The sequence below is a fragment of the Oncorhynchus nerka genome, linkage group LG13, assembly GCF_034236695.1.
Source record: "Oncorhynchus nerka isolate Pitt River linkage group LG13, Oner_Uvic_2.0, whole genome shotgun sequence".
Classification (NCBI taxonomy): domain Eukaryota; kingdom Metazoa; phylum Chordata; class Actinopteri; order Salmoniformes; family Salmonidae; genus Oncorhynchus; species Oncorhynchus nerka.
This window is the reverse complement of record NC_088408.1, coordinates 82,397,583-82,423,913: the sequence shown is the minus strand read 5'-3', so window position 1 is coordinate 82,423,913 and position 26,331 is coordinate 82,397,583. Positions and strand designations below refer to the sequence as shown.

The 26,331-nt window shown below is 44.0% G+C and overlaps 1 protein-coding gene across 1 annotated transcript in view; it reads left to right on the top strand.

The window, feature by feature from the left end:
* The window catches only part of LOC115140263 (lysyl oxidase homolog 2B), a 51,841-nt gene that overhangs the window by 2,021 nt on the left and 23,489 nt on the right, over window positions 1-26,331 (top strand). Inside the window, exons 2-4 of the mRNA XM_029678518.2 lie at window positions 718-1,119; window positions 1,494-1,669; window positions 25,432-25,643. Coding sequence (XP_029534378.1) covers window positions 759-1,119; window positions 1,494-1,669; window positions 25,432-25,643 — 749 coding nt within the window. The 5' untranslated portion in view covers window positions 718-758. The remainder of the gene's footprint in view (window positions 1-717; window positions 1,120-1,493; window positions 1,670-25,431; window positions 25,644-26,331) is intronic.

Genomic DNA, 26,331 nt, shown 5'->3' with positions numbered 1-26,331 from the left:
GCCTGGTTATGACGCCTATGTGCCGTTGTGGGGAGATGCACACCCGGTGGGCTTAATGCCAGCTGTTGGGCTTGATTTTGTAACATCTATGTTTTGTAACTTGTGTAACCAACTGCCACGTCACAGCGAGGGAAAAAGAAAGATGCTGGCAAATAGAAAGATCCAGCTTCAACTTCCAGACAGACATAGCCTTTAGTTTACATAATTTGAAAGCCACTTTATTGTTCATTGGCTCAGTGCTTTGTGTGAAATGTTTCAGCAGTCTTAAAAGGAGTTATGCTGTTTGATTAAAACCATCTGTCATACATATCTTTGAATGTAATTGATACTGGTTATAAGACCATAACTTGATTTAGACACTATTGCTCAGGTCTAAGGATAGGCTATGTGATCTACAGATGTACATTTGTGTGTTTAAATGCTCTTTGTTACTGACTCACAAGGCTCCAAGGGGCACCTCGGAGCAGGAGTCAGGACATGCTGTAAATCAGTGTTTTTCTCTGTGACTTCATACCTCATGATGACATCATGCCACAACTCTGTTCCTCCACTTAATAATGGCCTCAATCAGTGTCACTGTAATACTTTGAATGTAGGGTACTTCTTTAGCTGAATTCCAACCACCAGTCTCCCAGTAAAAAAACATAACAAAGTAGCCAAATGATTTCTTTTATTTTTATGAGTAATGTTAATTTCCTACTCTCTACTCTCCCACAGATAACCTCTTCAGTCTACTGTCTGACTTGACAGACACCACCATGCTGGCCCCGTGGTCGCTCCCCTACTGCTTCACCATCCTGCTGGGCCTGTTAAAGCTGTGTCGGGCCCAGTATGAACAACTAGGCTACCCACACGGCTATCCACAGGGCTACCCAGAGCCAGAGCAGGAGCAGTACACTGCCCCGGAGCTGCCACCTGACACACCCAGGATACAGCTGCGTTTGGCGGGGGATAAGCGCAAGCACAACGAGGGGCGCGTGGAGGTTTTCTATGATGGCGAGTGGGGCACGGTCTGTGATGATGACTTCTCTATTCACTCTGCCCAGGTGGTGTGCAGGGAGTTGGGCTACCTGGAGGCTGTCTCCTGGTCTCCGTCCTCTAAATATGGGAAAGGAGAAGGTAAAATGTCTGCTATTACACATCAACCCATTATGCATGTGTGTAATGATAAGGGAAAGGGGAAATAATTGACTCTATTTTCAGGGACGTGTTTTATTGGCCAATGTTAAGCAATTCTTCCGGTGAAGCTTTTACAATACATTCTGACTCATCTTTCACCAAAATAAATAATCCACATCTATAGCGGAGATACGGTAGGGATAAGGGAGTGAGTGTACAACTCAGCAGAAGAATTACTGCCTGTGTCCAGTCACTTTGCCAAATTTGCTTGGCTGTTTGGCCTCGCTAGCTACCACTGGTCAGGTGAAAAAAGATTCCTCCCTACGGAGGTCTTGATGTATCTACAATGTGTTGAGAATCCTGCTTTTTTTCAGGGCGCATCTGGTTTGACAATGTCCAGTGCACTGGGAAAGAGAAGACCCTGGCACTGTGCATGTCCAATGGGATCGGCGTCTCCGACTGCAAGCACACAGAGGACGTGGGCGTGGTGTGCAGCGACAAAAGGATTCCAGGATTTAAATTCATCAACACCATGGCCAATAATGTGGAGGTAAACAACCTGCCTACTACCAACCCACTACAAACCTACTACAAACCCACTACAAACCCACTTTTGATTTACATTTGGTTGAGTTGTCAACTAACGTGAATTCAATGTGAAATCAACCAAAAAATGCCACGACATCATTGGATTTAGGTAAAAGTTGGGTGATAAAAATACAAAATTCTAGGACTAGGCTTAATCTGTGTCCTGGAAATGGCCCTGAAGAGGCTTTGGTTGACATTGTTGTTGACTGAGATTCTTGCACTGCAATGTTCCAGAACATTTGGCTCTTGACTCCTCATCCAAGAAGGCCCTCACAGCTGGTCTTTTTATTATTGAGCTGTTCTGTGCAGAGTGCAGACACACCTTTTGACATAAGTAGTACACGTGGCTTTCAAAAAAAGTGTCCAGCCAAAATCACAGCTTGAACCCAATGATGACTTCAAAGTAAAGTGCAGAAGCCCACAATACATTTTTCAGTGAAACTTGGGCTACCAGAAACAAACTAACTAATCATATCTACTAACTCATACCTCATACCTACTGGGCTCCTAAAGGGTTCATTCATCACCTCATAGTGGTATGTCTTATTTAAGTGATAATGCCTGAGAAGCCGGTGTTTGGAAGAAAAATTGGCACTGGTGTTATTTAGAGTTGAAGTCGGAAGTTTACATACACTTAGGTTGGAGTCATTAAAAGTCGTTTTTCAACCACTCCAAAAATGTATTGTTAACAAACTATAGTTTTGGCAATTCGGTTAGGACATCTACTTTGTGCAATTTTTCCAACAATTGTTTACAGACAGATTATTTCACTTATAATTCACTGTATTACAATTCCAGTGGGTCAGAAGTTTACATACACTAAGTTGACTGTGCCGTTAAACAGCTTGGAAAATTCCAGAATATGATGTCATGGCTTTAGAAGCTTCTGATAGGCTAAGACCTCAGAAAAATAATTTGTAGACCTCCACAAGTCTGGTTCATCTTCAGGAGCAATTTCCAAATGCCTGAAGGTACCACTTTCATCTGTACAAACAATAGTAAGCAAGTATAAACGCAGCCGTCATACCGCTCAGGAAGGAGACACGTTCTGTCTCCTAGAGGTGAACGTACTTTGGTGCGAAAAGGGCAAATCAATCCCAGAACAACAGCAAAGGACCTTCTGAAGATGCTGGAGGAAACATGTACAGACGTATCTATATCCACAGTAAAACGAGTCCTAGCTGAAAGGCCGCTCAGCAAGGAAGAAGCCACTGCTCGAAAACCACCATAAAAAAGCCAGAATACGGTTTGCAACTGCACATGGCGACAAAGATCGTACTTTTTGGAGAAATGTCCTCTGGTCTGATGAAACAAAAATAGAACTGTTTGGCCATAATGACCATTGTTATGTTTGGAGGAAAAAGGGAGAGGCTTGCAAGCCGAAGAACACCATCCCAACCGTGAAGCATGGGGGTGGCAGCATCATGTTGTGGGGGTGCTTTGCTGCAGGAGGGAATGCTGCACTTCACAAAATAGATGGCATCATGAGGGAGAAAATTATGTGAATATATTGAAGTAGCATCTCAAGACATCAGTCAGGAAGCTAAAACTTGGTCGCAAAGGGGTCTTCCAAATGGACAAGCATACTTCCAAATTGTGGCAAAATGGCTTAAGGACAACAAAGTCAAGGTATTGGAGTGGCCATCACAAATCCCTGACCTCAATCCTATAGAAAATGTGTGGGCAGAACTGAAAAAGCGTGTGCGAGCAAGGATGCCTACAGACCTGACTCAGTTACACCAGCTCTGACAGGAGGAATGGGCCAAAATTCACCCAACTTATTCTGGGAAGCTTGTAGAAGGCTACCCGAAACGTTTGACCCAAGTTAAACAATTTAAAGGCAATGCTACCAAATACTAATTTAGTGTATGTAAACTTCTGACCCACTGGGAATGTGATGAAAGAAATAAAAGCTGAAATAAATCATTATCTCTACTTTATTCTGACATTTCACATTCTTAAAATAAAGTGGTGATCCTAAGACAGGGACATTTTACTATGATTAAATGTCAGGAAATGAAAACTGAGTTTAAATGTATTTGGCTAAGGTGTATGTAAACTTCCGACTTCAACTGTATATATGCCTATATATCCTCCAAACACCGGCTTCGAGGGCATTATCACTTTTATACAACGGGTCAATCAAATCAAATCAAATGTTATTAGTCACGTGAAATGCTTACTTACTAGTCCTTAACCGACAGTACAGTTTCAACAATATGGATAAGAATAAGAGGTAAAACTAACAAGTAATTAAAGAGGAGCAGTAAAAAAATAACAATATATATAGGGGGTTGCCAGAACAGAGTCAATGTGCGGGTGCACCGGTTATTTGAGGTAGTATGTACATGTAGGTAGACTTAATTAAAGTGACTATGCATAGATCACAACAGAGATGTTCAGGAGTCTTATTGCTTGGGGGCAGAAGTTGTTTAGAAGCCTCTTGGACCTAGACATGGCGCTCCAGTACCGCTTGACGTGTGGTAGCAGAGAGAACAGTCTATGACTAGGGTGGCTGGAGTCTTTGACAATTTTCAGGGCCTTCCTCTGACATCGCCTGGTATAGAGGTCCTGGATGGCAGGAAGCTTGGTCCAAGTGATGTACTGGGTCGTTCGCACTACCCTTTGTAGTGCCTTGCGTCGGAGGCCGAGCAGTTGCCATACCAGGCAGTCATCTCTTCCCTCTGCTCAAACCTTCTCCAACCTATCTCCTGATTCTGCCTCCTCAACCCTCCTCTCCTCCCTTTCTGCATCCTTTGACTCTCTATGTCCCCTATCCTCCAGGCCGGCTCGGTCCTCCCCTCCCGCTCCGTGGCTCGACGACTCATTGCGAGCTCACAGAACAGGGCTCCGGGCAGCCGAGCGGAAATGGAGGAAAACTCGCCTCCCTGCGGACCTGGCATCCTTTCACTCCCTCCTCTCTACATTTTCCTCCTCTGTCTCTGCTGCTAAAGCCACTTTCTACCACTCTAAATTCCAAGCATCTGCCTCTAACCCTAGGAAGCTCTTTGCCACCTTCTCCTCCCTCTTGAATCCTCCTCCCCCTCCCCCTCCTCCCTCTCTGCAGATGACTTCATTAACCATTTTGAAAAGAAGGTCGACGACATCCGATCCTCGTTTGCTAAGTCAAACGACACCGCTGGTTCTGCTCACACTGCCCTACCCTGTGCTCTGACCTCTTTCTCCCTCTCTCTCCAGATGACATCTCGCGTCTTGTGACGGCCGGCCGCCCAACAACCTGCCCGCTTGACCCTATCCCCTCCTCTCTTCTCCAGACCATCTCCGGTGACCTTCTCCCTTACCTCACCTCGCTCATCAACTCATCCCTGACCGCTGGCTACGTCCCTCCCATCTTCAAGAGAGCGAGAGTTGCACCCCTTCTGAAAAAACCTACACTCGATCCCTCCGATGTCAACAACTACAGACCAGTATCCCTTCTTTCTTTTCTCTCCAAAACTCTTGAACGTGCCGTCCTTGGCCAGCTCTCCCGCTATCTCTCTCAGAATGACCTTCTTGATCCAAATCAGTCAGGTTTCAAGACTAGTCATTCAACTGAGACTGCTCTTCTCTGTATCACGGAGGCGCTCCGCACTGCTAAAGCTAACTCTCTCTCCTCTGCTCTCATCCTTCTAGACCTATCGGCTGCCTTCGATACTGTGAACCATCAGATCCTCCTCTCCACCCTCTCCGAGTTGGGCATCTCCGGCGCGGCCCACGCTTGGATTGCGTCCTACCTGACAGGTCGCTCCTACCAGGTGGCGTGGCGAGAATCCGTCTCCTCACCACGTGCTCTCACCACTGGTGTCCCCAGGGCTCTGTTCTAGGCCCTCTCCTATTCTCGCTATACACCAAGTCACTTGGCTCTGTCATAACCTCACATGGTCTCTCCTATCATTGCTATGCAGACGACACACAATTAATCTTCTCCTTTCCCCTTCTGACGACCAGGTGGCGAATCGCATCTCTGCATGTCTGGCAGACATATCAGTGTGGATGACGGATCATCACCTCAAGCTGAACTCGGCAAGACGGAGCTGCTCTTCCTCCCGGGGAAGGACTGCCCGTTCCATGATCTCGCCATCACGGTTGACAACTCCATTGTGTCCTCGTCCCAGAGCGCTAAGAACCTTGGCGTGATCCTGGACAACACCCTGTCGTTCTCAAATAACATCAAGGCGGTGGCCCGTTCCTGTAGGTTCATGCTCTACAACATCCGCAGAGTACGACCCTGCCTCACACAGGAAGCGGAGCAGGTCCTAATCCAGGCACTTGTCATCTCCCGTCTGGATTACTGCAACTCGCTGTTGGCTGGGCTCCTGCCTGTGCCATTAAACCCCTACAACTCATCCAGAACGCCGCAGCCCGTCTGGTGTTCAACCTTCCCAAGTTCTCTCACGTCACCCCGCTCCTCCGCTCTCTCCACTGGCTTCCAGTTGAAGCTCGCATCCGCTACAAGACCATGGTGCTTGCCTACGGAGCTGTGAGGGGAACGGCACCTCACTACCTCCAGGCTCTGATCAGGCCCTACACCCAAACAAGGGCACTGCGTTCATCCACCTCTGGCCTGCTCGCCTCCCTACCACTGAGGAAGTACAGTTCCCGCTCAGCCCAGTCAAAACTGTTCGCTGCTCTGGCCCCCCAATGGTGGAACAAACTCCCTCACGACGCCAGGACAGCGGAGTCAATCACCACCTTCCGGAGACACCTGAAACCCCACCTCTTTAAGGAATACCTAGGATAGGATAAAGTAATCCTCCCCCCCTCCCCCTTAAAAGACCTAGATGCACTATTGTAAAGTGGCTGTTCCACTGGATGTCATAAGGTGAAAGCACCAATTTGTAAGTCGCTCTGGATAAGAGCGTCTGCTAAATGACTTAAATGTAAAATGTAATGATGCAACCTGTCATGATGCTCTCGATGGTGCAGCTGTAGAGCCTTTTGAGGATCTGAGGACCCATGCCAAATCTTTTCAGTCTCCTGAGGGGGAATAGGTTTTGTCCTACCCTCTTCAAGACTGTCACGGTGTGCTTGGACCATGTTAGTTTGTTGGTGATGTGGACACCAATGAATTTGAAGCTCTCAACTTGCTCCACTGCAGCCCCGTCGATGAGAATGGGGGCGTGCTCGGTCCTCTTTTTCCTGTAGTCCACAATCATCTCCTTTGTCTTGATCACTTTGAGGGAGAGGTTGTTGTCCTGGCACCACACGTCCAGGTCTCTGACCTCCTCCCTATAGGCTGTCTCGTTGTTGTCGGTGATCATGCCTACCACTGTTGTGTCGTCGGCAAATTTAATGATGGTGTTGGAGGCGTGCCTGGCCGTGCAGTCATGAGTGAACAGGGAGTACAGGATGGGAGCTGAGCACGCACCCCTAAGGGGCCCACGTGTTGAAGATCAGCGTGGTGGATGTGTTGTTACCTACCCTTACCACCATGGGGCGGCCCGTCAGGAAGTGCAGGATCCAGTTGCAGAGGGAGGTGTTTAGTCCCAGGATCCTTAGCTTATTGATGAGCTTTGAGGGCACTATGGTGTTGAACGCTGAGCTGTAGTCAATGAATAGCATTCTCACATAGGTGTTCCTTCTGTCCAGTTGGGAAAGGGCATTGTGGAGTGGAATACAGATAGCATCATCTGTGGATCTGTTGGGTCGCTATGCAAATTGGAGTGTGTTTAGGGTTTCTGGAATGATGGTACTGATGTGAGCCATGACCAGCCTTTCAAAGCACATCATGGTTACAGACGTGAGTGCTACAGGACGGTAGTCATTTAGGCAGGTTACCTTAGTGTTCTTGGGCACAGGCGCTATGGTGGTCTGCTTAATACATGTTGGTATTACAGACTTGGACAGGGAGAGGTTGAAAACGTTAGTGAAGACACTTGCTAGTTGGTCAGCGCATGCTCGCAGTACACGTCCTGGTAATCCGTCTGGCCCTGCGGCCTTGTGAATGTTGACCTGTCTAAAGGTCTTACTTACATCGGCTGCGGAGAGCGTGATCACACAGTCTTCCGGTACTGCTGGTGCTTTCATGCATGTTTCAGTGTTTTTTGCCTCGAAGCGAGCATAGAAGTAGTTTAGCTCGTCCGGTAGGCTCGTGTCACTGGGCAGTTCTCGGCTGTGCTTCCTTTTGTAGTCTGTAATGGTTTGCAGTTACCAACATATTTAGATAATTATTGACATATTTTCATTAAAAACTTTATTTTTATGAATTTATTCATACTGTTTCATCCTTTCTCAAGATATAGTCCTGAAACAAATCTAGGCTTGCTTCCCAACCAGCTGGTCGTTTGTTCTATTGGTTCGGTTGCCAGAGACGGGACCCAGTCGTTCGTTCTAAATGTTCCATTGCCATCTGTCTGGCAACGTTCTTATCCCTTGCTTGCTAGGTAGCCAACTATGGCTAATTTACAGTCATGTCAAACAGTGCCGCCGGAATAACAAATCAAATCAAATCAAATGTATTTATATAGCCCTTCGTACATCAGCTGATATCTCAAAGTGCTGTACAGAAACCCAGCCTAAAACCCCAAACAGCAAACAATGCAGGTGTAAAAGCACGGTGGCTAGGAAAAACTCCCTAGAAAGGCCAAAACCTAGGAAAAACCTAGAGAGGAACCAGGCTATGTGGGGTGGCCAGTCCTCTTCTGGCTGTGCCGGGTAGAGATTATAACAGAACATGACCAAGATGTTCAAATGTTCATAAATGACCAGCATGGTCGAATAATAATAAGGCAGAACAGTTGAAACTGGAGCAGCAGCACAGTCAGGTGGACTGGGGACAGCAAGGAGTCATCATGTCAGGTAGTCCTGGGGCACGGTCCTAGGGCTCAGGTCCTCCGAGAGAGAGAAAGAAAGAGAGAATTAGAGAGAGCATATGTGGGGTGGCCAGTCCTCTTCTGGCTGTGCCGGGTGGAGATTATAACAGAACGTGGCCAAGATGTTCAAATGTTCATAAATGACCAGCATGGTTGAATAATAGTAAGGCAGAACAGTTGAAACTGTGAGCAGCAGCATGGCCAGGTGGACTGGGGACAGAAAGGAGTCATCATGTCAGGTAGTCCTGGGACCTGGTCCTAGGGCCCAGGCCAGTTGAAACTGGAGCAGCAGCATGGCCAGGTGGACTGGGGACAGCAAGGAGTCATCATGTCAGGTAGTCCTGAGGCATGGTTCTAGGGCTCAGGTCCTCCGAGAGAGAGAAAGAAAGAGAGAAAGAGAGAGCATACTTAAATTCACACAGGACACAGGATAGGACAGGAGAAGTACTCCAGATATAACAAACTAACTCTAGCCCCCCGACACATAAACTACTGCAGCATAAATACTGGAGGCTGAGACAGGAGGGGTCAGGAGACACTGCGGCCCCATCCGATGACACCCCCGGACAGGGCTAAACAGGAAGGATATAACCCCACCCACTTTGCCAAAGCACAGCCCCCACACCACTAGAGGGATATCTTCAACCACCAACTTACCATCCTGAGACAAGGCCGAGTATAGCCCACAAAGATCTCCGCCACGGCACAACCTAAGGGGGGGCGCCAACCCAGACAGGAAGATCACATCAGTGACTCAACCCACTCAAGTGGCGCACCCCTCCTAGGGACGGTATGAAAGAGCCCTAGTAAGCCAGTGACTCAGCCCCTGTAATAGGGTTAGAGGTAGAGAATCCCAGTGGAAAGAGGGGAACCGGCCAGGCAGAAACAGCAAGGGCAGTTCGTTGCTCCAGAGCCTTTCCGTTCACCTTCACACTCCTGGGCCAGACTACACACAATCATATGACCCACTGAAGAGATGAGTCTTCAGAAAAGACTTAACGGTTAAGACCGAGTTTGTGTCTCTCACATGGGTAGGCAGACCATTCCATAAAAATGGAGCTCAATAGGAGAAAGCCCTGCCTCCAGCTGTTTGCTTAGAAATTCTAGGGACAATTAGGAGGCCTGCGTCTTGTGACCATAGCGTACGTGTAGGTATGTACGGCAGGACCAAATCAGAGAGATAGGTAGGAGCAAGCCCATGTAATGCTTTGTAGGTTAGCAGTAAAACCTTGAAATCAGCCCTTGCCTTGACAGGAAGCCAGTGTAGGGAGGCTAGCACTGGAGTAATATGATCCATTTTTTTGGTTCTAGTCAGGATTCTAGCAGCCGTATTTAGCACTAACTGAAGTTTATTTAGTGCTTTAGAGCGTTGCAGTAGTCTAACCTAGAAGTGTCAAAAGCATGGATTAATTTTTCTGCATCATTTTTGGACAGAAAGTTTCTGATTTTTGCAATGTTACGTAGATGGAAAAAAAGCTGTCCTTGAAACAGTCTTGATATGTTCTTCAAAAGAGAGATCAGGTTCCAGAGTAACGCCAAGGTCCTTCACAATTTTATTCGAGACGACTGTACAACCATTAAGATTAATTGTCAGATTCAACTGAAGATCTCTTTGTTTCTTGGGACCTAGAACAAGCATCTCTGTTTTGACCGAGTTTAAAAGTAGAAAGTTTGCAGCCATCCACTTCCTTATGTCTGAAACACATGCTTTTAGCGAGGGCAATTTTGGGGCTTCACCATGTTTCATTGAAAAGTACAGCTGTGTGTCATCCGCATAGCAGTGAAAGTTAACATTATGTTTTCGAATGACATCCCCAAGAGGTAAAATATATAGTGAAAACAATAGTGGTCCTAAAATGGAACCTTGAGGAACACCGACATTTACAGTTGATTTGTCAGAGGACAAACCATTCACAGAGACAAACTGATATCTTTTCCGACAGATAAGATCTGAACCAGGCCAGAACTTGTCCATGTAGACCAATTTGGGTTTCCAATCTCCCCAAAATAATGTGGTGATTGATGGTATCAAAAGCAGCACTAAGGTCTAGGAGCACGAGGACAGTTGCAGAGCCTCGGTCTGATGCCATTAAAAGGTCATTTACCACCTTCATAAGAGCAGTCTCAGTGCTATGATGGGGTCTAAAACCAGACTGAAGCATTTTGTATACATTGTTTGTCTTCAGGAAGGCAGTGAGTTGCTGCGCAACAGCCTTTTCTAACATTTTTGAGAGGAATGGAAGATTCGATATAAGCCGATAGTTTTTTATATTTTGTGGGTCAAGGTTTGGCTTTTTCAAGAGAGGCTTTATTACTGCCACTTTTAGTGAGTTTGGTACACATCCGGTGGATAGAGAGCCGATTATTATGTTCAACATAGGAGGGCCAAGCACAGGAAGCAGCTCTTTCAGTAGTTTAGTTGGAATAGGGTCCAGTATGCAGTGTGAAGTTTTAGAGGCCATGATTATTTTCATCATTGTGTCAAGAGATATAGTACTAAAACACTTGAGCGTCTCTCTTGATCCTAGGTCCTGGCAGAGTTGTGCAGACTCAGGACAACTGAGCTTTGAAGGAAAATGCAGATTTAAAGAGGAGTCCGTAATTTGCTTTCTAATAATGATCTTTTCCTCAAAGAAGTTCATGAATTTATCACTGCTAAAGTGAAAGCCATCCTCTCTTGGGGAATGCTGCTTTTTAGTTAGCTTTGCGACAGTATCAAAAATACATTTCAGATTGTTCTTATTTTCCTCAATTAAGTTGGAAAAATAGGATGGGCTCTTCGATACTGCACGGTACTCTCTTTCCAAGCTTTTCGGAAGACTTCCGTTCCAATTTTCTGGAAGCTTGCTTCAGAGCTCGGGTATTTTCTGTATACCAGGGAGATAGTTTCTCATGAGAAATGTTTTTAGTTTTTAGGGGTGCAACTGCATATAGGGTATTGCGCAAGGTTAAATTGAGTTCCTCAGTTAGGTGGTTAACGGATTTTTGTCCTCTGGCGTCCTTGGGTAGACAGAGGGAGTCTGGAAGGACATCAAGGAATGTTTGTGTTGTCGGTGAATTTATAGCACAACTTTTGATGTTTCTTGATGGGGTCTGAGCAGATTATTTGTTGCAAATGTAAACGTAATAAAATGGTGGTCCGATAGTCCAGGATTATGAGGAAAAACATTAAGATCCACAACATTTATACCATGGGACAAAACTAGGTCCAGAGTATGACTGTGACAGTGAGTAGGTCCAGAGACATGTTGGACAAAACCCACTGAGTCGATGATGGCTCCGAAAGCCTTTTGGAGTGGGTCTGTGGACTTATCCATGTGAATATTAAAGTCACCAAAAATTAGAATATTATCTGCATTGACTACAAGGTCCGATAGGAATTCAGGGAACTCAATGAGGAACAGTAGCTATAAAAAGTGATTGAGTAGGCTGCATAGATTTCATGACTAGAAGCTCGAAAGACGAAAAAGTCATTTTTTTTTTGTAAATTGAAATTTGCTATCGTAAATGTTAGCAACACCTCCGCCTTTGCGGGATGCATGGGGGGATATGGTCACTAGTGTAGCCAGGACGTGAGGCCTCATTTAACACAGTAAATTCATCAGGCTTAAGCCATGTTTCAGTCAGGCCAATCACAACAAGATTATGATCAGTGATTAGTTCATTGACTATAATTGCCTTTGAAGTAAGGGATCTAACATTAAGTAGCCCTATTTTGAGATGTGAGGTATCATGATCTCTTTCAATAATGACAGGAATGGAGGAGGTCTTTATCCTAGTGAGATTGCTAAGGTGAACACCGCCATGTTTAGTTTTGCCCAACCTAGGTCGAGGCAGAGACACGGTCTCAATGGGGATAGCTGAGCTGACTACACTGACTGTGCTAGTGGCAGATTCCACTATGCTGGCAGACTGGCTAACAGCCTGCTGCCTGGCCTGCACCCCATTTCATTGTGGAGGTAGAGGAGTTAGAGCCCTGTCTATGTTGGTAGATAAGATAAGAGCACCCCTCCAGCTGGGATGGAGTCCGTCACTCCTCAGCAGGTCAGGCTTGGTCCTGTTTGTGGGTCCCTGAAAGAGGGCCAATTATCTACAAATTCTATCTTTTGGGAGGGGCAGAAAACAGTTTTCAACCAGCGATTGAGTTGTGAGACTGCTGTAGAGCTCATCACTCCCCCTAACTGGGAGGGGGCCAGAGACAATTACTCGATGCCGACACATCTTTCTAGCTGATTTACACGCTGAAGCTATGTTACGCTTGGTGATCTCTGACTGTTTCATCCTAACATCGTTGCTGCCGACGTAGATAACAATATCTCTATACTCTCTACACTCGCCAGTTTTAGCTTTAGCCAGCACCATCTTCAGATTAGCCTTAACGTCGGTAGCCCTGCCCCCTGGTAAACAGTGTATGATCGCTGGATGATTCGTTTTAAGTCTAATACTGCGGGTAATGGAGTCACCAATGACTAGAGTTTGCAATTTGTCAGAGCTAATGGTGGGAAGCTTCGGCGTCTCAGACCCCGTAACGGGAGGAGTAGAGACAAGAGAAGGCTCAACCTCTGACTCCGACTCGTTGCTTAATGGGGAAAACCGGTTGAAAGTTTCTTTCGGCTGAATGAGCGACACCAGTTGAGCATTCCTACAGCATATCCCTCCAGAAACCGTGAGAAAGTTGTCCGGCTGCGGGGACCGTGCGAGGGGATTTATACTAACGTTACTATCTGTACTTACTGGTGGCACAGACGCTGTTTTATCCTTTCCTACACTGAAATTACCCTTGCCTGACGATTGCGTCTGAAGCTGGGCTTGTAGCACAGCTATCCTCACCGTAAGGCGATCGTTCACCTGTATACTATGACTACAGTGACTGCAATTAGAAGGCATCATGTTAATGTTACTACTTAGCTTCAGCTAAGGAGGTCCTGACGAACCATGTCCAGATAAAGCGTCCGGAGTGAAAAAGTTGAATGAAAAAAAAAGTTGAGGGAAAAACCAAAAATATAAACGGTAATTAAAAAGTAAAAAACGTAAAGTTATCAGGTAGCAAAGTAAGGTTGGCTTCAAACTGAAGCTGGAAAGACTGCAAACTAGCCGGACTTTAGTTTGACCTTTTATCAATTGACATTTCTTTGTATATATCTATAAAAATGATGCCAGCTGATTCATAATTTCGACTGGCTGAGAAACTCTGCCTGCCTCTCTCTTTCGTCACGACTCCCGACCCCTAAACGTTCATTACTTTGGGACAGTTGGAGATCGAATTTGAGTATTGAAACAATGTTGCAAATGTCGGACAGACAGACAGCAAGGTTTATACTAATCTCCACTGTTGAAAACTAAATATTAGTCTAAAAGAATTGCGAGATAATGTTTAGGTGCATTTTATAATGGAGATCAAGTTTATAACTTCCCTGCCTGGGCTGATGAGACAGTGGATTGCACAGTCAGATGGAACAGTGTAAAAAGGGCATTTTAATGTCATAGATTTCGCCGTTGGTAACTTGTGGAATAGACACCAGCTGGAATGCACTTTTAACTAATCAGCATTCAGGATTACACCTTCCCTTTGCATAAAAGCCTGCAGCTAATTGCCACCAAAGTTAGAGTGTTATGTGTTGTTCCGCTCACTCACTGCAGGCCCTCAAGAGTTCACATTCCAATTTTATGAGTTAGTGCAGACCAGCACTCTCCAGGAGAGTCAGCTCAAATCATGTCTCTATTTGACTCCAACGATGCCTGACACCTGCAAATTCAAGGTGTACATGTATCCCTCTGGTGGTTGAGTTGACCTGTTTTAAGAAATTACATTGGTTTGTGGAGAAAAAGTTTGATAGACTGCTGAGGAATTTGTTACAGGAAATAATCACTGCCACCTTGTGAGGTTAACTTAGGCCTAACGTGTGCCAGCTTATCTGATGGGATCAGCTACAATGTAGCATTATATCACGTGACACTATGTCAATGATATTAATTTGCTGATGCCTAAACTTAACCTTGCACTTAAACTTTTTCCAGTTTCCGCAAGTATGGCCCCACCAGGACTGGGTGTATCAGGGTGATTCTGGGTTACTTGGTTGACAGCCCACACCAGAGGTGCAACTTTCACTGGGGACAGGGGGGACATTCTTAAATTGCATTTTTGTCCCTGTCCCATTTTTCATTGGAATGTGATACAAAATGAGGCAACGGTGTGCTTTAGGACCATGCAGACGCCCCTGAGTGGTCGGGTAGACTGTTTGGAGTGTTTATCCAAATGGATAAAAATATAAATATATACACAGTACCAGTCAAAAGTTTGGACACCTATGTTTACTATTTTCTACATTGTGTCAAATTATATTTTACATTTTAGATTCATCAAAGTAGCCACCCTTTGCCTTGATGACAGCTTTGCACACGCTTGACATTCTCTCAACCAGCTTCACCTGGAATGCTTTTCCCACAGTCTTGAAGCAGTTCTCACATATGCTGAGCCCTTGTTGGCTGCTTTTCCTTCACTCTGCTGTCCAACTCATACCAAACCATCTCAATTGGATTGAGGTCAAGGGATTGTGGAGGCCAGGTCATCTGATGCAGCACTCCATCACTCTCCTTCTTGGTCAAATAGCCATTACACAGCCTGGAGGTGTGTTGCATCATTGTCCAGTTGAAAAGCAAATGATCGACCCATTAAGTCCAAACCAGATGGGATGGCATGTCGCTGCAGAATTCTGTGGTAGCAATGCTGGTTAAGTGTGTAAATAAATCACAGACAGTGTCACCAACAAAGCACCATCACACCTCCTCCTCCATGCTTCCCGGTGGGAACCACACATGTGGAGATCATCCATTCACCTACTCCGCGTTTCACAAAGACGCTGTGGGTAGAAGCAAAAATCTCAAATTTGAACTCATCAGACAAAAGGACAGATTTCCACTGGTCTAATGTCAGTTGCTTGTGTTTCTTGGCCCAAGCAAGTCTCTTCTTATTATTGGTGTCGTTAAGTAATGGTTTCTTTGCAGAAATTAAACCATGAAGGCCTGATTCACGCAGTCTCTTCTGAACAGTCGATCTTGAGATGTGTCTGTTACTTGAACTCTGTGAAGCATTTATTTGGGCTCCAATTTCTAAGGCTGGTCACTCTAACTCTTATCCTCTGTATCAGAGGCAACTCTGGGTCTTCCTTTCCTGTGGTTGTCCTCATGTGAGCCAGTTTCATCATAGTGCTGGATGGTTCTTGCGTCTGCACTTGAAGAAACTTTCAAAGTTCTTGAAATGTTCCGCATTGACTGACCTTCATAACTTCAAGTAATTATGGACTATCATTAATCTTTGCATATTTGAGCTGTTCTTGGCATAATGTGGACTCGGTCATTACCAAATAGGGCTATCTTCCGTTTACCACCCCTATTTTGTCGCAAGACAACTGATTGGCTCAAACGCATTAAGAAGGAAAGAAATTCTACAAATTAACTTTTAACAAGGCACATCTGTTAATTGAAATGCAATCCAGGTGTCTACCTCATGAAGATGGTTGAGAGAATGCCAAGAGTGTGCAAAGCTGTCATCAAGGCAAAGGGGTGGCTACTTTGATGAATCTCAAATACAAAATTAAGACTTTTTTGAGACTTTTTTGTTTTTTCAGACTTTTTTGGTTACTATATGATTCCAAATGTGTTATTTCATAGTTTTGATGTCTTCACTATTATTCTACTATGTATAAAATAGTAAAAATATAGAAAAACGGTTGAATGAGTAGGTGTCCAAACTTTTGACTGGTACTGTATATATATATATTTATATATTATGTCCCCCACACTTCTAAAACCAAAGTTGCGCCCCTGGCCCACACCATAGCTGAACATCCTCAATAAGTACTTTGGTTATCTTTTCAGAGAAGTGACCGTACACAGTTTGCAAATTCCAATGCTATTCAATTCCTGTAATGGGACAAGATGAGGAAGAATGGCTCCAGTTCACTTCCTCTGGTGAGGTTTATAAAGACAAAAGGTAGAGATTATAATGCTCCAAAGAGCTGCGCTGTAGAGGTCCAGACATCTGAAGTCCGCCTTCAGCCCTTTGTGATGTCTCAAGCTGTGATATTCACTGAGAGAATATCAGGCTCATCTTTTCCATTCACTGAGATGTGGGGCACGCCGAGTTAGCTCCACACAGAAGCAATGTAAAACACAGCCAGGCTGAGGCAAAGCCCTCCACACACACAGGTTATGTTCCAAATGGAACCCTATTCCCTATGTAGTGCACTATTTTTGACCAGGGCTCATAGGGTTCTAATAAAAAGTAGTGCACTGAGTAGAGAATAGGCTACCATTTGAGCGCAGGCACAGACTTAATGGAGACTTCCCTTTACCTTATCATCTGGAAACAGTCATTTGATGGTGGTGGTGACTCACAGCTTCAGTTTGAGGTTACATTTGGGTTTATCCCAAATCGCACCCTATTGCCTTTATAGTGCACTACTTTTGATCAGGGCCCATCAAAAGTAATGTCATATAGAGGGAGTAGGGTGCCACTTGGGACGTACACTGTCTAATGTTAGGCATGACGACAGACTAGTGTGATACTGTGGTGGGGGATGATGAGAGGTATGGGGACTCAAAGTAGGTGCTTGGGGTGAGAACATTTCCGCCTACATTTTAGAGACATTTTAGAGACTGTTGCCCTTTCATTGTGGGACACTTGCGATGACTTCAGGGTAATTGCTGGCCAGTCGACCACAAAGGAACCACAAAGGAAATGTTTCAAAGACTTAGGAGAGTGTTGAAACCTGAAGCTTGCATGCATGTGTCACCTACCTTTGGCTTCTTAGGGCATTTTTTGTCCGATTCCTCTGTGAATGCCTTGTTTTTAGTACACTTGCACTTCTTTCTAAGTTTCTGTTTCAAGTAACCAAGTTTAATTATAACTCTGGAAAATACCCATAGCATGTGAATTGAGCAAGAATTTTCTTTGTGGGCCGTGCAGTTTATGGGTTTGTATGGATTGCAGTTTTAGTGGCATTGTGTCTCAGTCATCTGCACTTTAAAACAACAGTAAAGGACATCCAGTGCTCTTCTGAGAAGTTACCGTGTGCTTTCCATTAAGACTGTTATTATATAAATATAAATGTTCTGTTCCTCATGTGTTTATCACACACACATTCTTTTCAGTTATGTCCTTAAGGTTGTTTGGCATAGAGCATCTTAAGATTAGTGCCCAGAGTTTTTCCTAGTTAGGTCATGAAAAGGTCAGGAGCAACATCTGTCCCTCTCTATTATCCTTAGTAATGTCCTCTCACATCATTTCAGCTTGTAAATAGAGGTGGCTGTATAGACATGATTTAGAAGTGAGGTTTGTGTGGTTGTCTGACCTGTGATCAAGCACATGCATTAGGGTACATTCTGCTCTAACCAACTTTCAACATTGAGCATTCCTCAGTGTTTATGCAAGTCATTCTTGGCTAACTAGTGAGCAGCTTTTATCAATGCAGACTTTATGTAGACACCAATGTGTTCCATTGCAGGAGAATTTCAGGAGGAAATATATGAGATTTATTCATCTCTCTGCATCCTCGGTGAGGAACAAACAGCATACTGTGGGCTCTTAGAAATTATACGGAACACAACTTGAAACAAGTTTATTCTTTGGTTCAAATTTCTGGGGTCAATTTTGAACATCTGTTGTTGAAACATCCATGTAAATACATCACCATTAAGGTGGTTAATTGAGGTGTATTAAAGTGATATAAACTGTTATATGAGCCGGGGCTGGGAAACTGGGAGTCTATGGGAAGGCATGGGTACTGTGCCAGAGCAGGTCTCTCCCCTTGTCTCTGGCTTTAAGTCTGTCTGTCTGTCTGTCTGTCTGTCTGTCTGTCTGTCTGTCTGTCTGTCTGTCTGTCTGTCTGTCTGTCTGTCTGTCTGCCTCTCTCTTTTCTCTCTCTCTCTCTCTCTCTCTCTCTCTCTCTCTCTCTCTCTCGCTCGCTCACGCACGCACGCACGCACACACACACACACACACACACACACACACACACACACACACACACACACACACACACAAAGCAATAGTTTATTTTATCTTCCTCCTCTCAGTTTTTCCCCTTAGGCTTATAGATAGAATCCGCTGTAGAGGGAAATAGCGCCACTGGCCGCCCCACCACAGTTGTTATTGTTTTTGTTGCCAAGCGTCACACAGCATGGTACATTCTGCGCTTTTCTATCATGCGTGCAATGATGTCAGAGGGGAAAACTTCTGTGTTGTAATATTGCAAATGGAAGTGACTGCTTTACCATTAAGCATTCCAGCTTTAAGGTCAAACCATCCATGTTCTCCTCTATACTCTAGCCTTGTCATCATAGTAGGGTTCTATAAAGTGCAATGTAAAGCCTAATGGGAAAGACACCATGAACTTGATTAATGTGGGGTGGAAAAAGTAATTTGATTTAATTTGATCAATTTAATTAACTTCTCACATAACTGATAGACTGTTTTCTGGTCATGTCACAACTGCAGATTAAAGTCCACACCCTGCAGGGGACAACATTCCTACATTATATCTCAACTGAATAGCATGTTTCGTTTACCCTCTACACATTATATTATAAAGCCCTCAGTCTCTAACAACGCGTTGCTCTAACAACTTCAAGTCTCGGCAGAAGTGGTTTTTACAGTCATTGTGTGAGTTGGTGCCAGTTTGGCACAAACCATGAACTTCTGTGTCTCTAATTTATACATGCCACAGAATGATAGTTAGGGAGATTTTCTGCCAAATTAAACTAGTTTTTCTGAAACTTAAATTCAACTAAAAAGAATAATAGCCTTCTTTATTTTAATAAACAAATAAGTTAAACTGTAGTTTTTCAGGATTTGTGAAGGTGTTGTGGAACATCTGTATCCACTTTGTCGAAAGGCTCTTTTAATGGCATCTAAGGAGCTGAAAAAAGTGGAATAGAGACATGAGGTACATGACATCATTCACTGCCACACTATAAACACTGTTTTAGGACAGAGATAATCATCCATTTGTGTTGTGGCTCAAAGAATTATCAGCACCCAAACAGTGCAGGCCTGGTGAGCACAGCACATGTGATATTGAAACACAAGCCCAGGGAGGGAGTGGTCACTCTGTGGCAAACACGATATCAACAAACATCTTAGCAAACTTTATCCCAGGAAGTAACTTCAGCAAAATACTGTTGTGATGTTGGAGAAATGATTTCCCACTAGGCACAGACGCCTGTTCAATGACTATTTTCATTTGATTTACATTTGGTTGAGTGAGTTGTCAACTTATGTGAATTTAATATGAAATCAACAAAAAAATTGACAATGACAATGGATTTAGTTTAAAAGTTGGGTGAAAAAATAACGATGACGACTTTTTGCATATCCAATCAGTTTTCCACGTTGATTCAACGTCATCACATAGATTTTTATTTATTTAAATGAGGTGAAAACAACGTTGATGATACATCCAGTTTTTTCCCATTGGTTTGTTCTCTCACTTGGAATTTCTATGTAACCCAGTTTGACTACTAGGATCTATAGGGATTTCTGTTAGAAGTGAATGTACTTCATGATTTCTATTGGAACCATATGCTGTAGGCTCCGTGGGCGTTGTTATTGCTGGCATTAGTACTGTGTTCTAGTAGAGGCTTGAGGTCACATTCTGGCCTGAGATGATGAGAAGTATGTTCATTAAAGTCGACACACTAAGTCACACCATTGTCAAATGCTCCAAACTGGCAACCACGTCATAAAGAGTATTGCGCCTGAGTACTGTCAGTGCAAGGGACACTTGAAATATGACTTATGCATTTATTTTTAGTCATGTTTCATTGCAATGTCTTCTTGGTTTCAGTTGGTTTTGATATACATATTTTTGTTAATTTCTCAAGGGTAGCATCATTTGTTCATTTTAGAACTAATGCCCAGAACTCACTTTCTAGTGTATGATTCTGGGAATGGACTATTGTAGTTAGCCATTGTGGGATATTTTTGCTTTCCAGCTGGACCATGGCTGATTCTTCAGTCCTGTGGTCTATACATAAGATAGCTCATTGTTTGACATCAGACAATACGTTGACAGGCTCAACTTCAAATACAAGCCCGGAGGGTAAGAATCACCCACTGACGCCGGTCTCATTCCAAGGGACCTCTTTTAACTTGTTTAGCTGAATGACATAATCTCTTCACCTACCAATAGTAGGCCTACAAATGCACTGCATTGACTTCATGGAGCAGTCAGGGGCAGAAAGGTTATCTTTTATGGACATAAACATGTAGGTATTCCTGTCTCATTAACATTCAAATTAAACATCAGTATATAGATATATAGCCATCATGGATGACCTAATTGATTCTGGATGACAGCAACAATGACATAATGCTGTTCCACTGCCTCAGTGTTTTCCATAAGAAGGTATCGGTTTACCACTTGTACCTATGTCTCCTTCTGGAGAAGTGGTCTCAGAGTGATTCAGGGCTTAGTTGAGACCGACAGAGGGCCCACCAGCTTCCTCCTCTGCTTCTCTCTCTACCTCCTCAAAGATGCATCCCACTAATGGCTTTTCCATCTTCTGCACCTTCCTCCCCCTGCTGCCAATTTCTGGAATCCCCGTCCCCAGAGTGCATAGAAACAAGCCACTTATGTTAGAAGTATCTCACCGGCTGCTGCTGTGTTTCTACTTTTCTACCACACCACCGTCGCAATCAACAGGCATTTATTTTCTAGACATTTGAACTAGGCATCGATGCACGTGTAGTCCTGAACTCTAAACAAGAAATCAATAATTAGAAAGGGTTGGATGCCAAGTGACAAGGAGGGAATGGGGAGGTTTGTTTGCCATGTGAGTTTAAGTTGGTGAAACAAGTTCACTCCTCTCTTTCACATTAAAAGGGGGGTTTTCAGATTAATATGATAGCTGACTGGGTTCTATCTGTATAAGTCTTTTAGGTTTAACTACAGCTGAGAAAGCATTCACCCCCCTTGGCATTTTTCCTATTTTGTTGCCTTACAACCTGGAATTAAAATGGATTTTTTGGGGGTTTGTATCATTTGATTTACACAACATGCCTACCACTTTGAAGATATATATTTTATTGTGAAACAAACAAGACATAAGACAAAAAAACAGAAAACGTGAGCGTGCATAACTATTCACCCCCCCAATGTCAATAGTTTATAGAGCCACCTTTTGCAGCAATTACAACTGGAAGTCTCTTGAGGTATGCCTCTATAATCTTGGCACATCTAGCCACTGGGATTGTTGCCCATTCTTCAATGAAAAACTGCTCCTTCAAGTTGGATGGGTTCCGCTGGTGTACAGCAATCTTTAAATCATACCACAGATTCTCAATTGGATTGAGGTCTGGGATTTGACTAGGCCATTCCAAGACATTTAAATGTTTCCCCTTAAAGCCCTCGAGTGTTGCTTTAGTAGTATGCCTAGGGTCATTGTCCTGCTGGAAGGTGAACCTCTGTACCAGTCTCAAATCGCTGGAAGATTGAAACAGGTTTCCCTCAAGAATTTCCCTGTATTTACTGCCATCCATCATTCCTTCAATTCTGACCAGTTTCCCATCCCCTGCCAATGAAAAACATTCCCACAGCATGATGCTGCCAACACTATGTTTTACTGTGAGGATGATGTTCTCAGGGTGATGAGAGGTGTTGGGTTTGCGCCAGACATAGCGGTTTCCTTGATGGCCAAAAAGCTACATTTTAGTCTCATCTGACCAGAGTACCTTCTTCCATATGTTGGGCAGTCTCCCACATGCCTTTTGGCGAACACCAAGCGTGTTTGATTATTTTTTTCTTTGACTTCTTATGGGCAGGTGGGACGGTAGTGTCCCAATGGGGAAGGGGAGACTATGTACAAAAAGTGCTATAATTTCAAAAGGTTCACCCAGTATGGATGAATTAAAGCTGACACTACATATAAACTTGATTTCAAATCCACACTTATGGAGTAGAGAGCCAAAAGAAGAACAAATGCTTAATTGTCCCAATAATTACAGAGGACACTGTAATTCATATCATATGCCTAAAAGTACTCTAGAGATCTTTTTACTTGCAAACAATAAAGATGGATTGCCCCATCCTGCGCCTAGCCCCCCCCACCCCGCCCACCCGGTTGCATTACCCTGCTGAGACCCCAGTTACCATCAGATCCTGCTCAGATGAGGCATGACAAATAATTACCTTGGTGTACATTTATACATTATATTATCCAAGAATAGAATCAATGGTTCAATAATTGAAATAACCATTATTCCCAGATACCAGACTGTAGCCTACCCATCAACTCAAGATGGAACTTTGTATCCATTCACTGGTTGTTATAACATACTGTAAAACTCCCCAGAGCTCTGTAGACTGCTCTTCCCTGACTGGCTAACCCTGCTGGGACACCTGTCACTATTTGATCATGGTAAGGCATGATGAGCATACTGTTGTGTAGCAACTGTGCATCATGACAGAGAAGTCTGTAGAGTTGTTTATACAGTGTCAGTGTGAAAAGTAGGGAATTATCTATGGAAACTGACCAATCAATAACGTTACATTGCTATATTGAAAACAAAATCACATTGTGCTGTCAAAAAACGTCAGAATATCGGTCTTCAATCGTTTGGCCGCTGTTTTCATTGTTTGATTCAGGTCTAGACTAGTGTAATTGTTGCAAAAAGAATAGCTAAAGTTAGTGAGCTAGCTGACTAGCTTGCTAACATTAGCCAACTTCTGGCTAGCGCTAATGGTTTGTCAACTGGCGAAAACTAGCCAAGTTAATTTACTTCTGTTGAAACAGGACAAAACAAAGGCTACAAAACATTTCCATACACCTCTTGTATTCGGCGCATGTGACAAATAAAATGTGATTTGTTAGATTCTGCTACCTGACAGAAAACTAGAGGCTAGAGCTGAACTGACTGTGGTAGCTACTAGCTAGCTAGCTAGTTCATTCACTTCAGACAGAACTTCAGTTGAGAGGGGATGAAACATGTAGCTAATGCATTAGCTAACATTTCATGTCAGTTACATTACATATTCAACATTGTGAATAAATACTTTTCTTCCCCTGTTAAGTTAAACAGCAGTTACCTTGTCAGCTACATAAATTAAATAAAGAGTAGCCAGTTTCTGCTCTGCTTGCTTTTACAACTCTGAGAAAAAGCACAACATACACACAGACAACAGCTGCCTCTGCTCTCACACTCTGTGGTGTCCGCTTGGTCCTAAATCCAGGTGGTTGATACCACCAAACAACCTACCCAACCTCTCTGAGGCGTCCGAATGATCCTAAAGCACACAATGCCGCTTTTTGTATCACAGTACATTGATTAATAAACTGGGGGAGACAAAAATGCAATTTCAGAATGTGGGGGGAATCATGTCCCTCCTGTCCCCAGTGAAAGTTGTGCCCCTGGTTTTGGAGGAGAAATAATGTGTGTTGATTGCAAAGACCCTGCTTGCAGCCAGGTCTACATTTTGGGGATCTTGCTCTGAATGGTATTTTTCCACCATTAAGAATAAGATGAACACATTATTGCTGAAAGACCCTGTTATGATGTAAGAAACACACAACTGTAGCACAACCAGTTTCATTTGATCTTTATTGTGCAGACTTTTTAAAATCAAAGTACACTACAGTATTCTACTAGAGATCCTAAATACAGACAAGGTCACTATCACCACAGTTCTCTAAATGATCATGTCCCAGGGTTTGAACCCCCCCCCAGATAGCTCAACATGCTGGATCTCATCCTTCCACTCGCTGGTTAATGTGATCATCTAAAAATAGTTAAAGAAGAGCAGACTGAACATTTACAGTTTCTCTGTGGTTCGCTTTCATCCTGTGGACTGATGTATGATGCCATTTCAGGGAAACCTTCCTTTTCATTATTGAACGTTTGGAGGTCTAACTGTCTCTGTCCCAAATGGCACCCTAATCCATATATAATGCACCATTTTTTGTTCAGACCCCTATGGGCTATAGGGTGCAATTTGAGACAAAGACACTGACTTCAGGTCTGACAGGACAGGACAGGGGCTGGGTTTGATATGTGTCTCAGCCAGCCCATCCACCAGCCCATCTGCTGAGACAAGCAAATATCCATCCGCCAGTTCTCATCTTGCCTCCTCTCTTCTCCCATGGCCTGCACTGTCACGTAGCACAGGAATGTGGGCTGGGTCTTTAGGAGAGAGGCTGTTTGTTCAAACCCCATCAGGCTTCACAGAGGAAGGTCTCCACATTACTTTTTTTGACAAAGACAGACATGTAGACAGATGGATAGACTCATTGCCTTTGAAATGATGTGGTATTGATCAGGTAATGCTTTCAGGGGATGGGATAACAGCCCAGGCAAGTCAGCATGTCAATTCCACCACAGACGGTTCAGCAAGTTCAACAATATTCTTGTGATATTACAGTAAATTAAGTATCTGGATTTTCACGACTAGGATCAAAAAGTAAATCTTGCATAATGCTCCGAAAGTGTTTAATAGGCCAACTTTTGATCCCAAACTGGATCTTCGTCACCTACCAGCATCTGTCCAGTGACACCCTTTAAAACATGACTAGAAAGTGTTGTATGAGTTGCCATGGTCACTCCTTTGATATCCTTGTTCAAAAGCCAAGCAGTTGTAGCACAGCTGGGTCTGGCCTGTGATTCACTAGGTGATAGGATTGTAAAAATGTTTGGGTAAGCTGGAGAGGCTTTACAAGGGAATGCAATGTTGTGGGGTTGGTGCCGGAGGGTGAGTGCCTTACATTCATTATATGGCTATATGCAGACACATTTGGAGCGATTATTTCCAGATAAATAAGTAAGAGAGCAGTGAGGAAGAGAGGACCATAGAGGACCGCAGAGGAAGAGACGACTTGGCCTATTCATGTGAAATGAATCATACCACATTTTTCTTCACAGAGTTTAAACATTCAAGTGGAGGATGTGCGTATCCGGGCCATTCTATCGTCATACCGCAAGCGCGTCCCTGTGACAGAGGGCTACGTGGAGGTGAAGGACGGGGGGAAATGGAAGCAGATCTGTGATGCGGAGTGGACGAAGCACAACAGCAGAGTTATCTGTGGCATGTTCGGTTTCCCCGGAGAGAGGAAGTACAATGCCAGAGTCTACAAGTGAGTGAGGGATGGGTCTTTGTTTAACTGAATCCTCTTGGTCCTCTATGGGAATTAAGGCCACAATGCGCTCCTGCCATTCTTTGATGAAAGGGATGAGAGTGTAGAAAGGAATACTATATGTGTCTCTATGGATGGGCAGTGGCAGCAGCAGGTTCCATTTTACTGGAGTGTTATGGAGCAGGACTACTGTAAACATAAGTAAGTAAGCCGTGCCAGAATGGCACATAGGGCAGGAGTCTATCTCCTGTTTCTGTAGTGTGAGGCAGCTAGATGTACAAGTACCACCCCTGGACAGGACACTACTGTACTTCAGAGGAGGCTGGTAGGAGTAGCTATAGGAGGATGGGCTCATTGTAATGGCTGGAATGGAACAAATGGAATCGTATTAAACATATCAAACATATGGAAACCACATGCTTGACTTCCATTGAATCCATTCCAGCCAATACAATGAGCCCTTCCTCCTAAAGCTCCTCCCACCAGCCTCCTCTGCAGTACATAAATCTTATTATGTAAACTTGTTTGGTTTGGTCAGGCACAGCCCTTTATTCATCTTCAGATGTATTAAGCCTGGGGAGGCGATGTACCATGGACAGTTACTCTCCCAGGCCCATGGCAACAAGCCGTTGACAGACCCATACCTTATCTCAGTCAAGATTCATTCTTGGTACACATTACACAGACA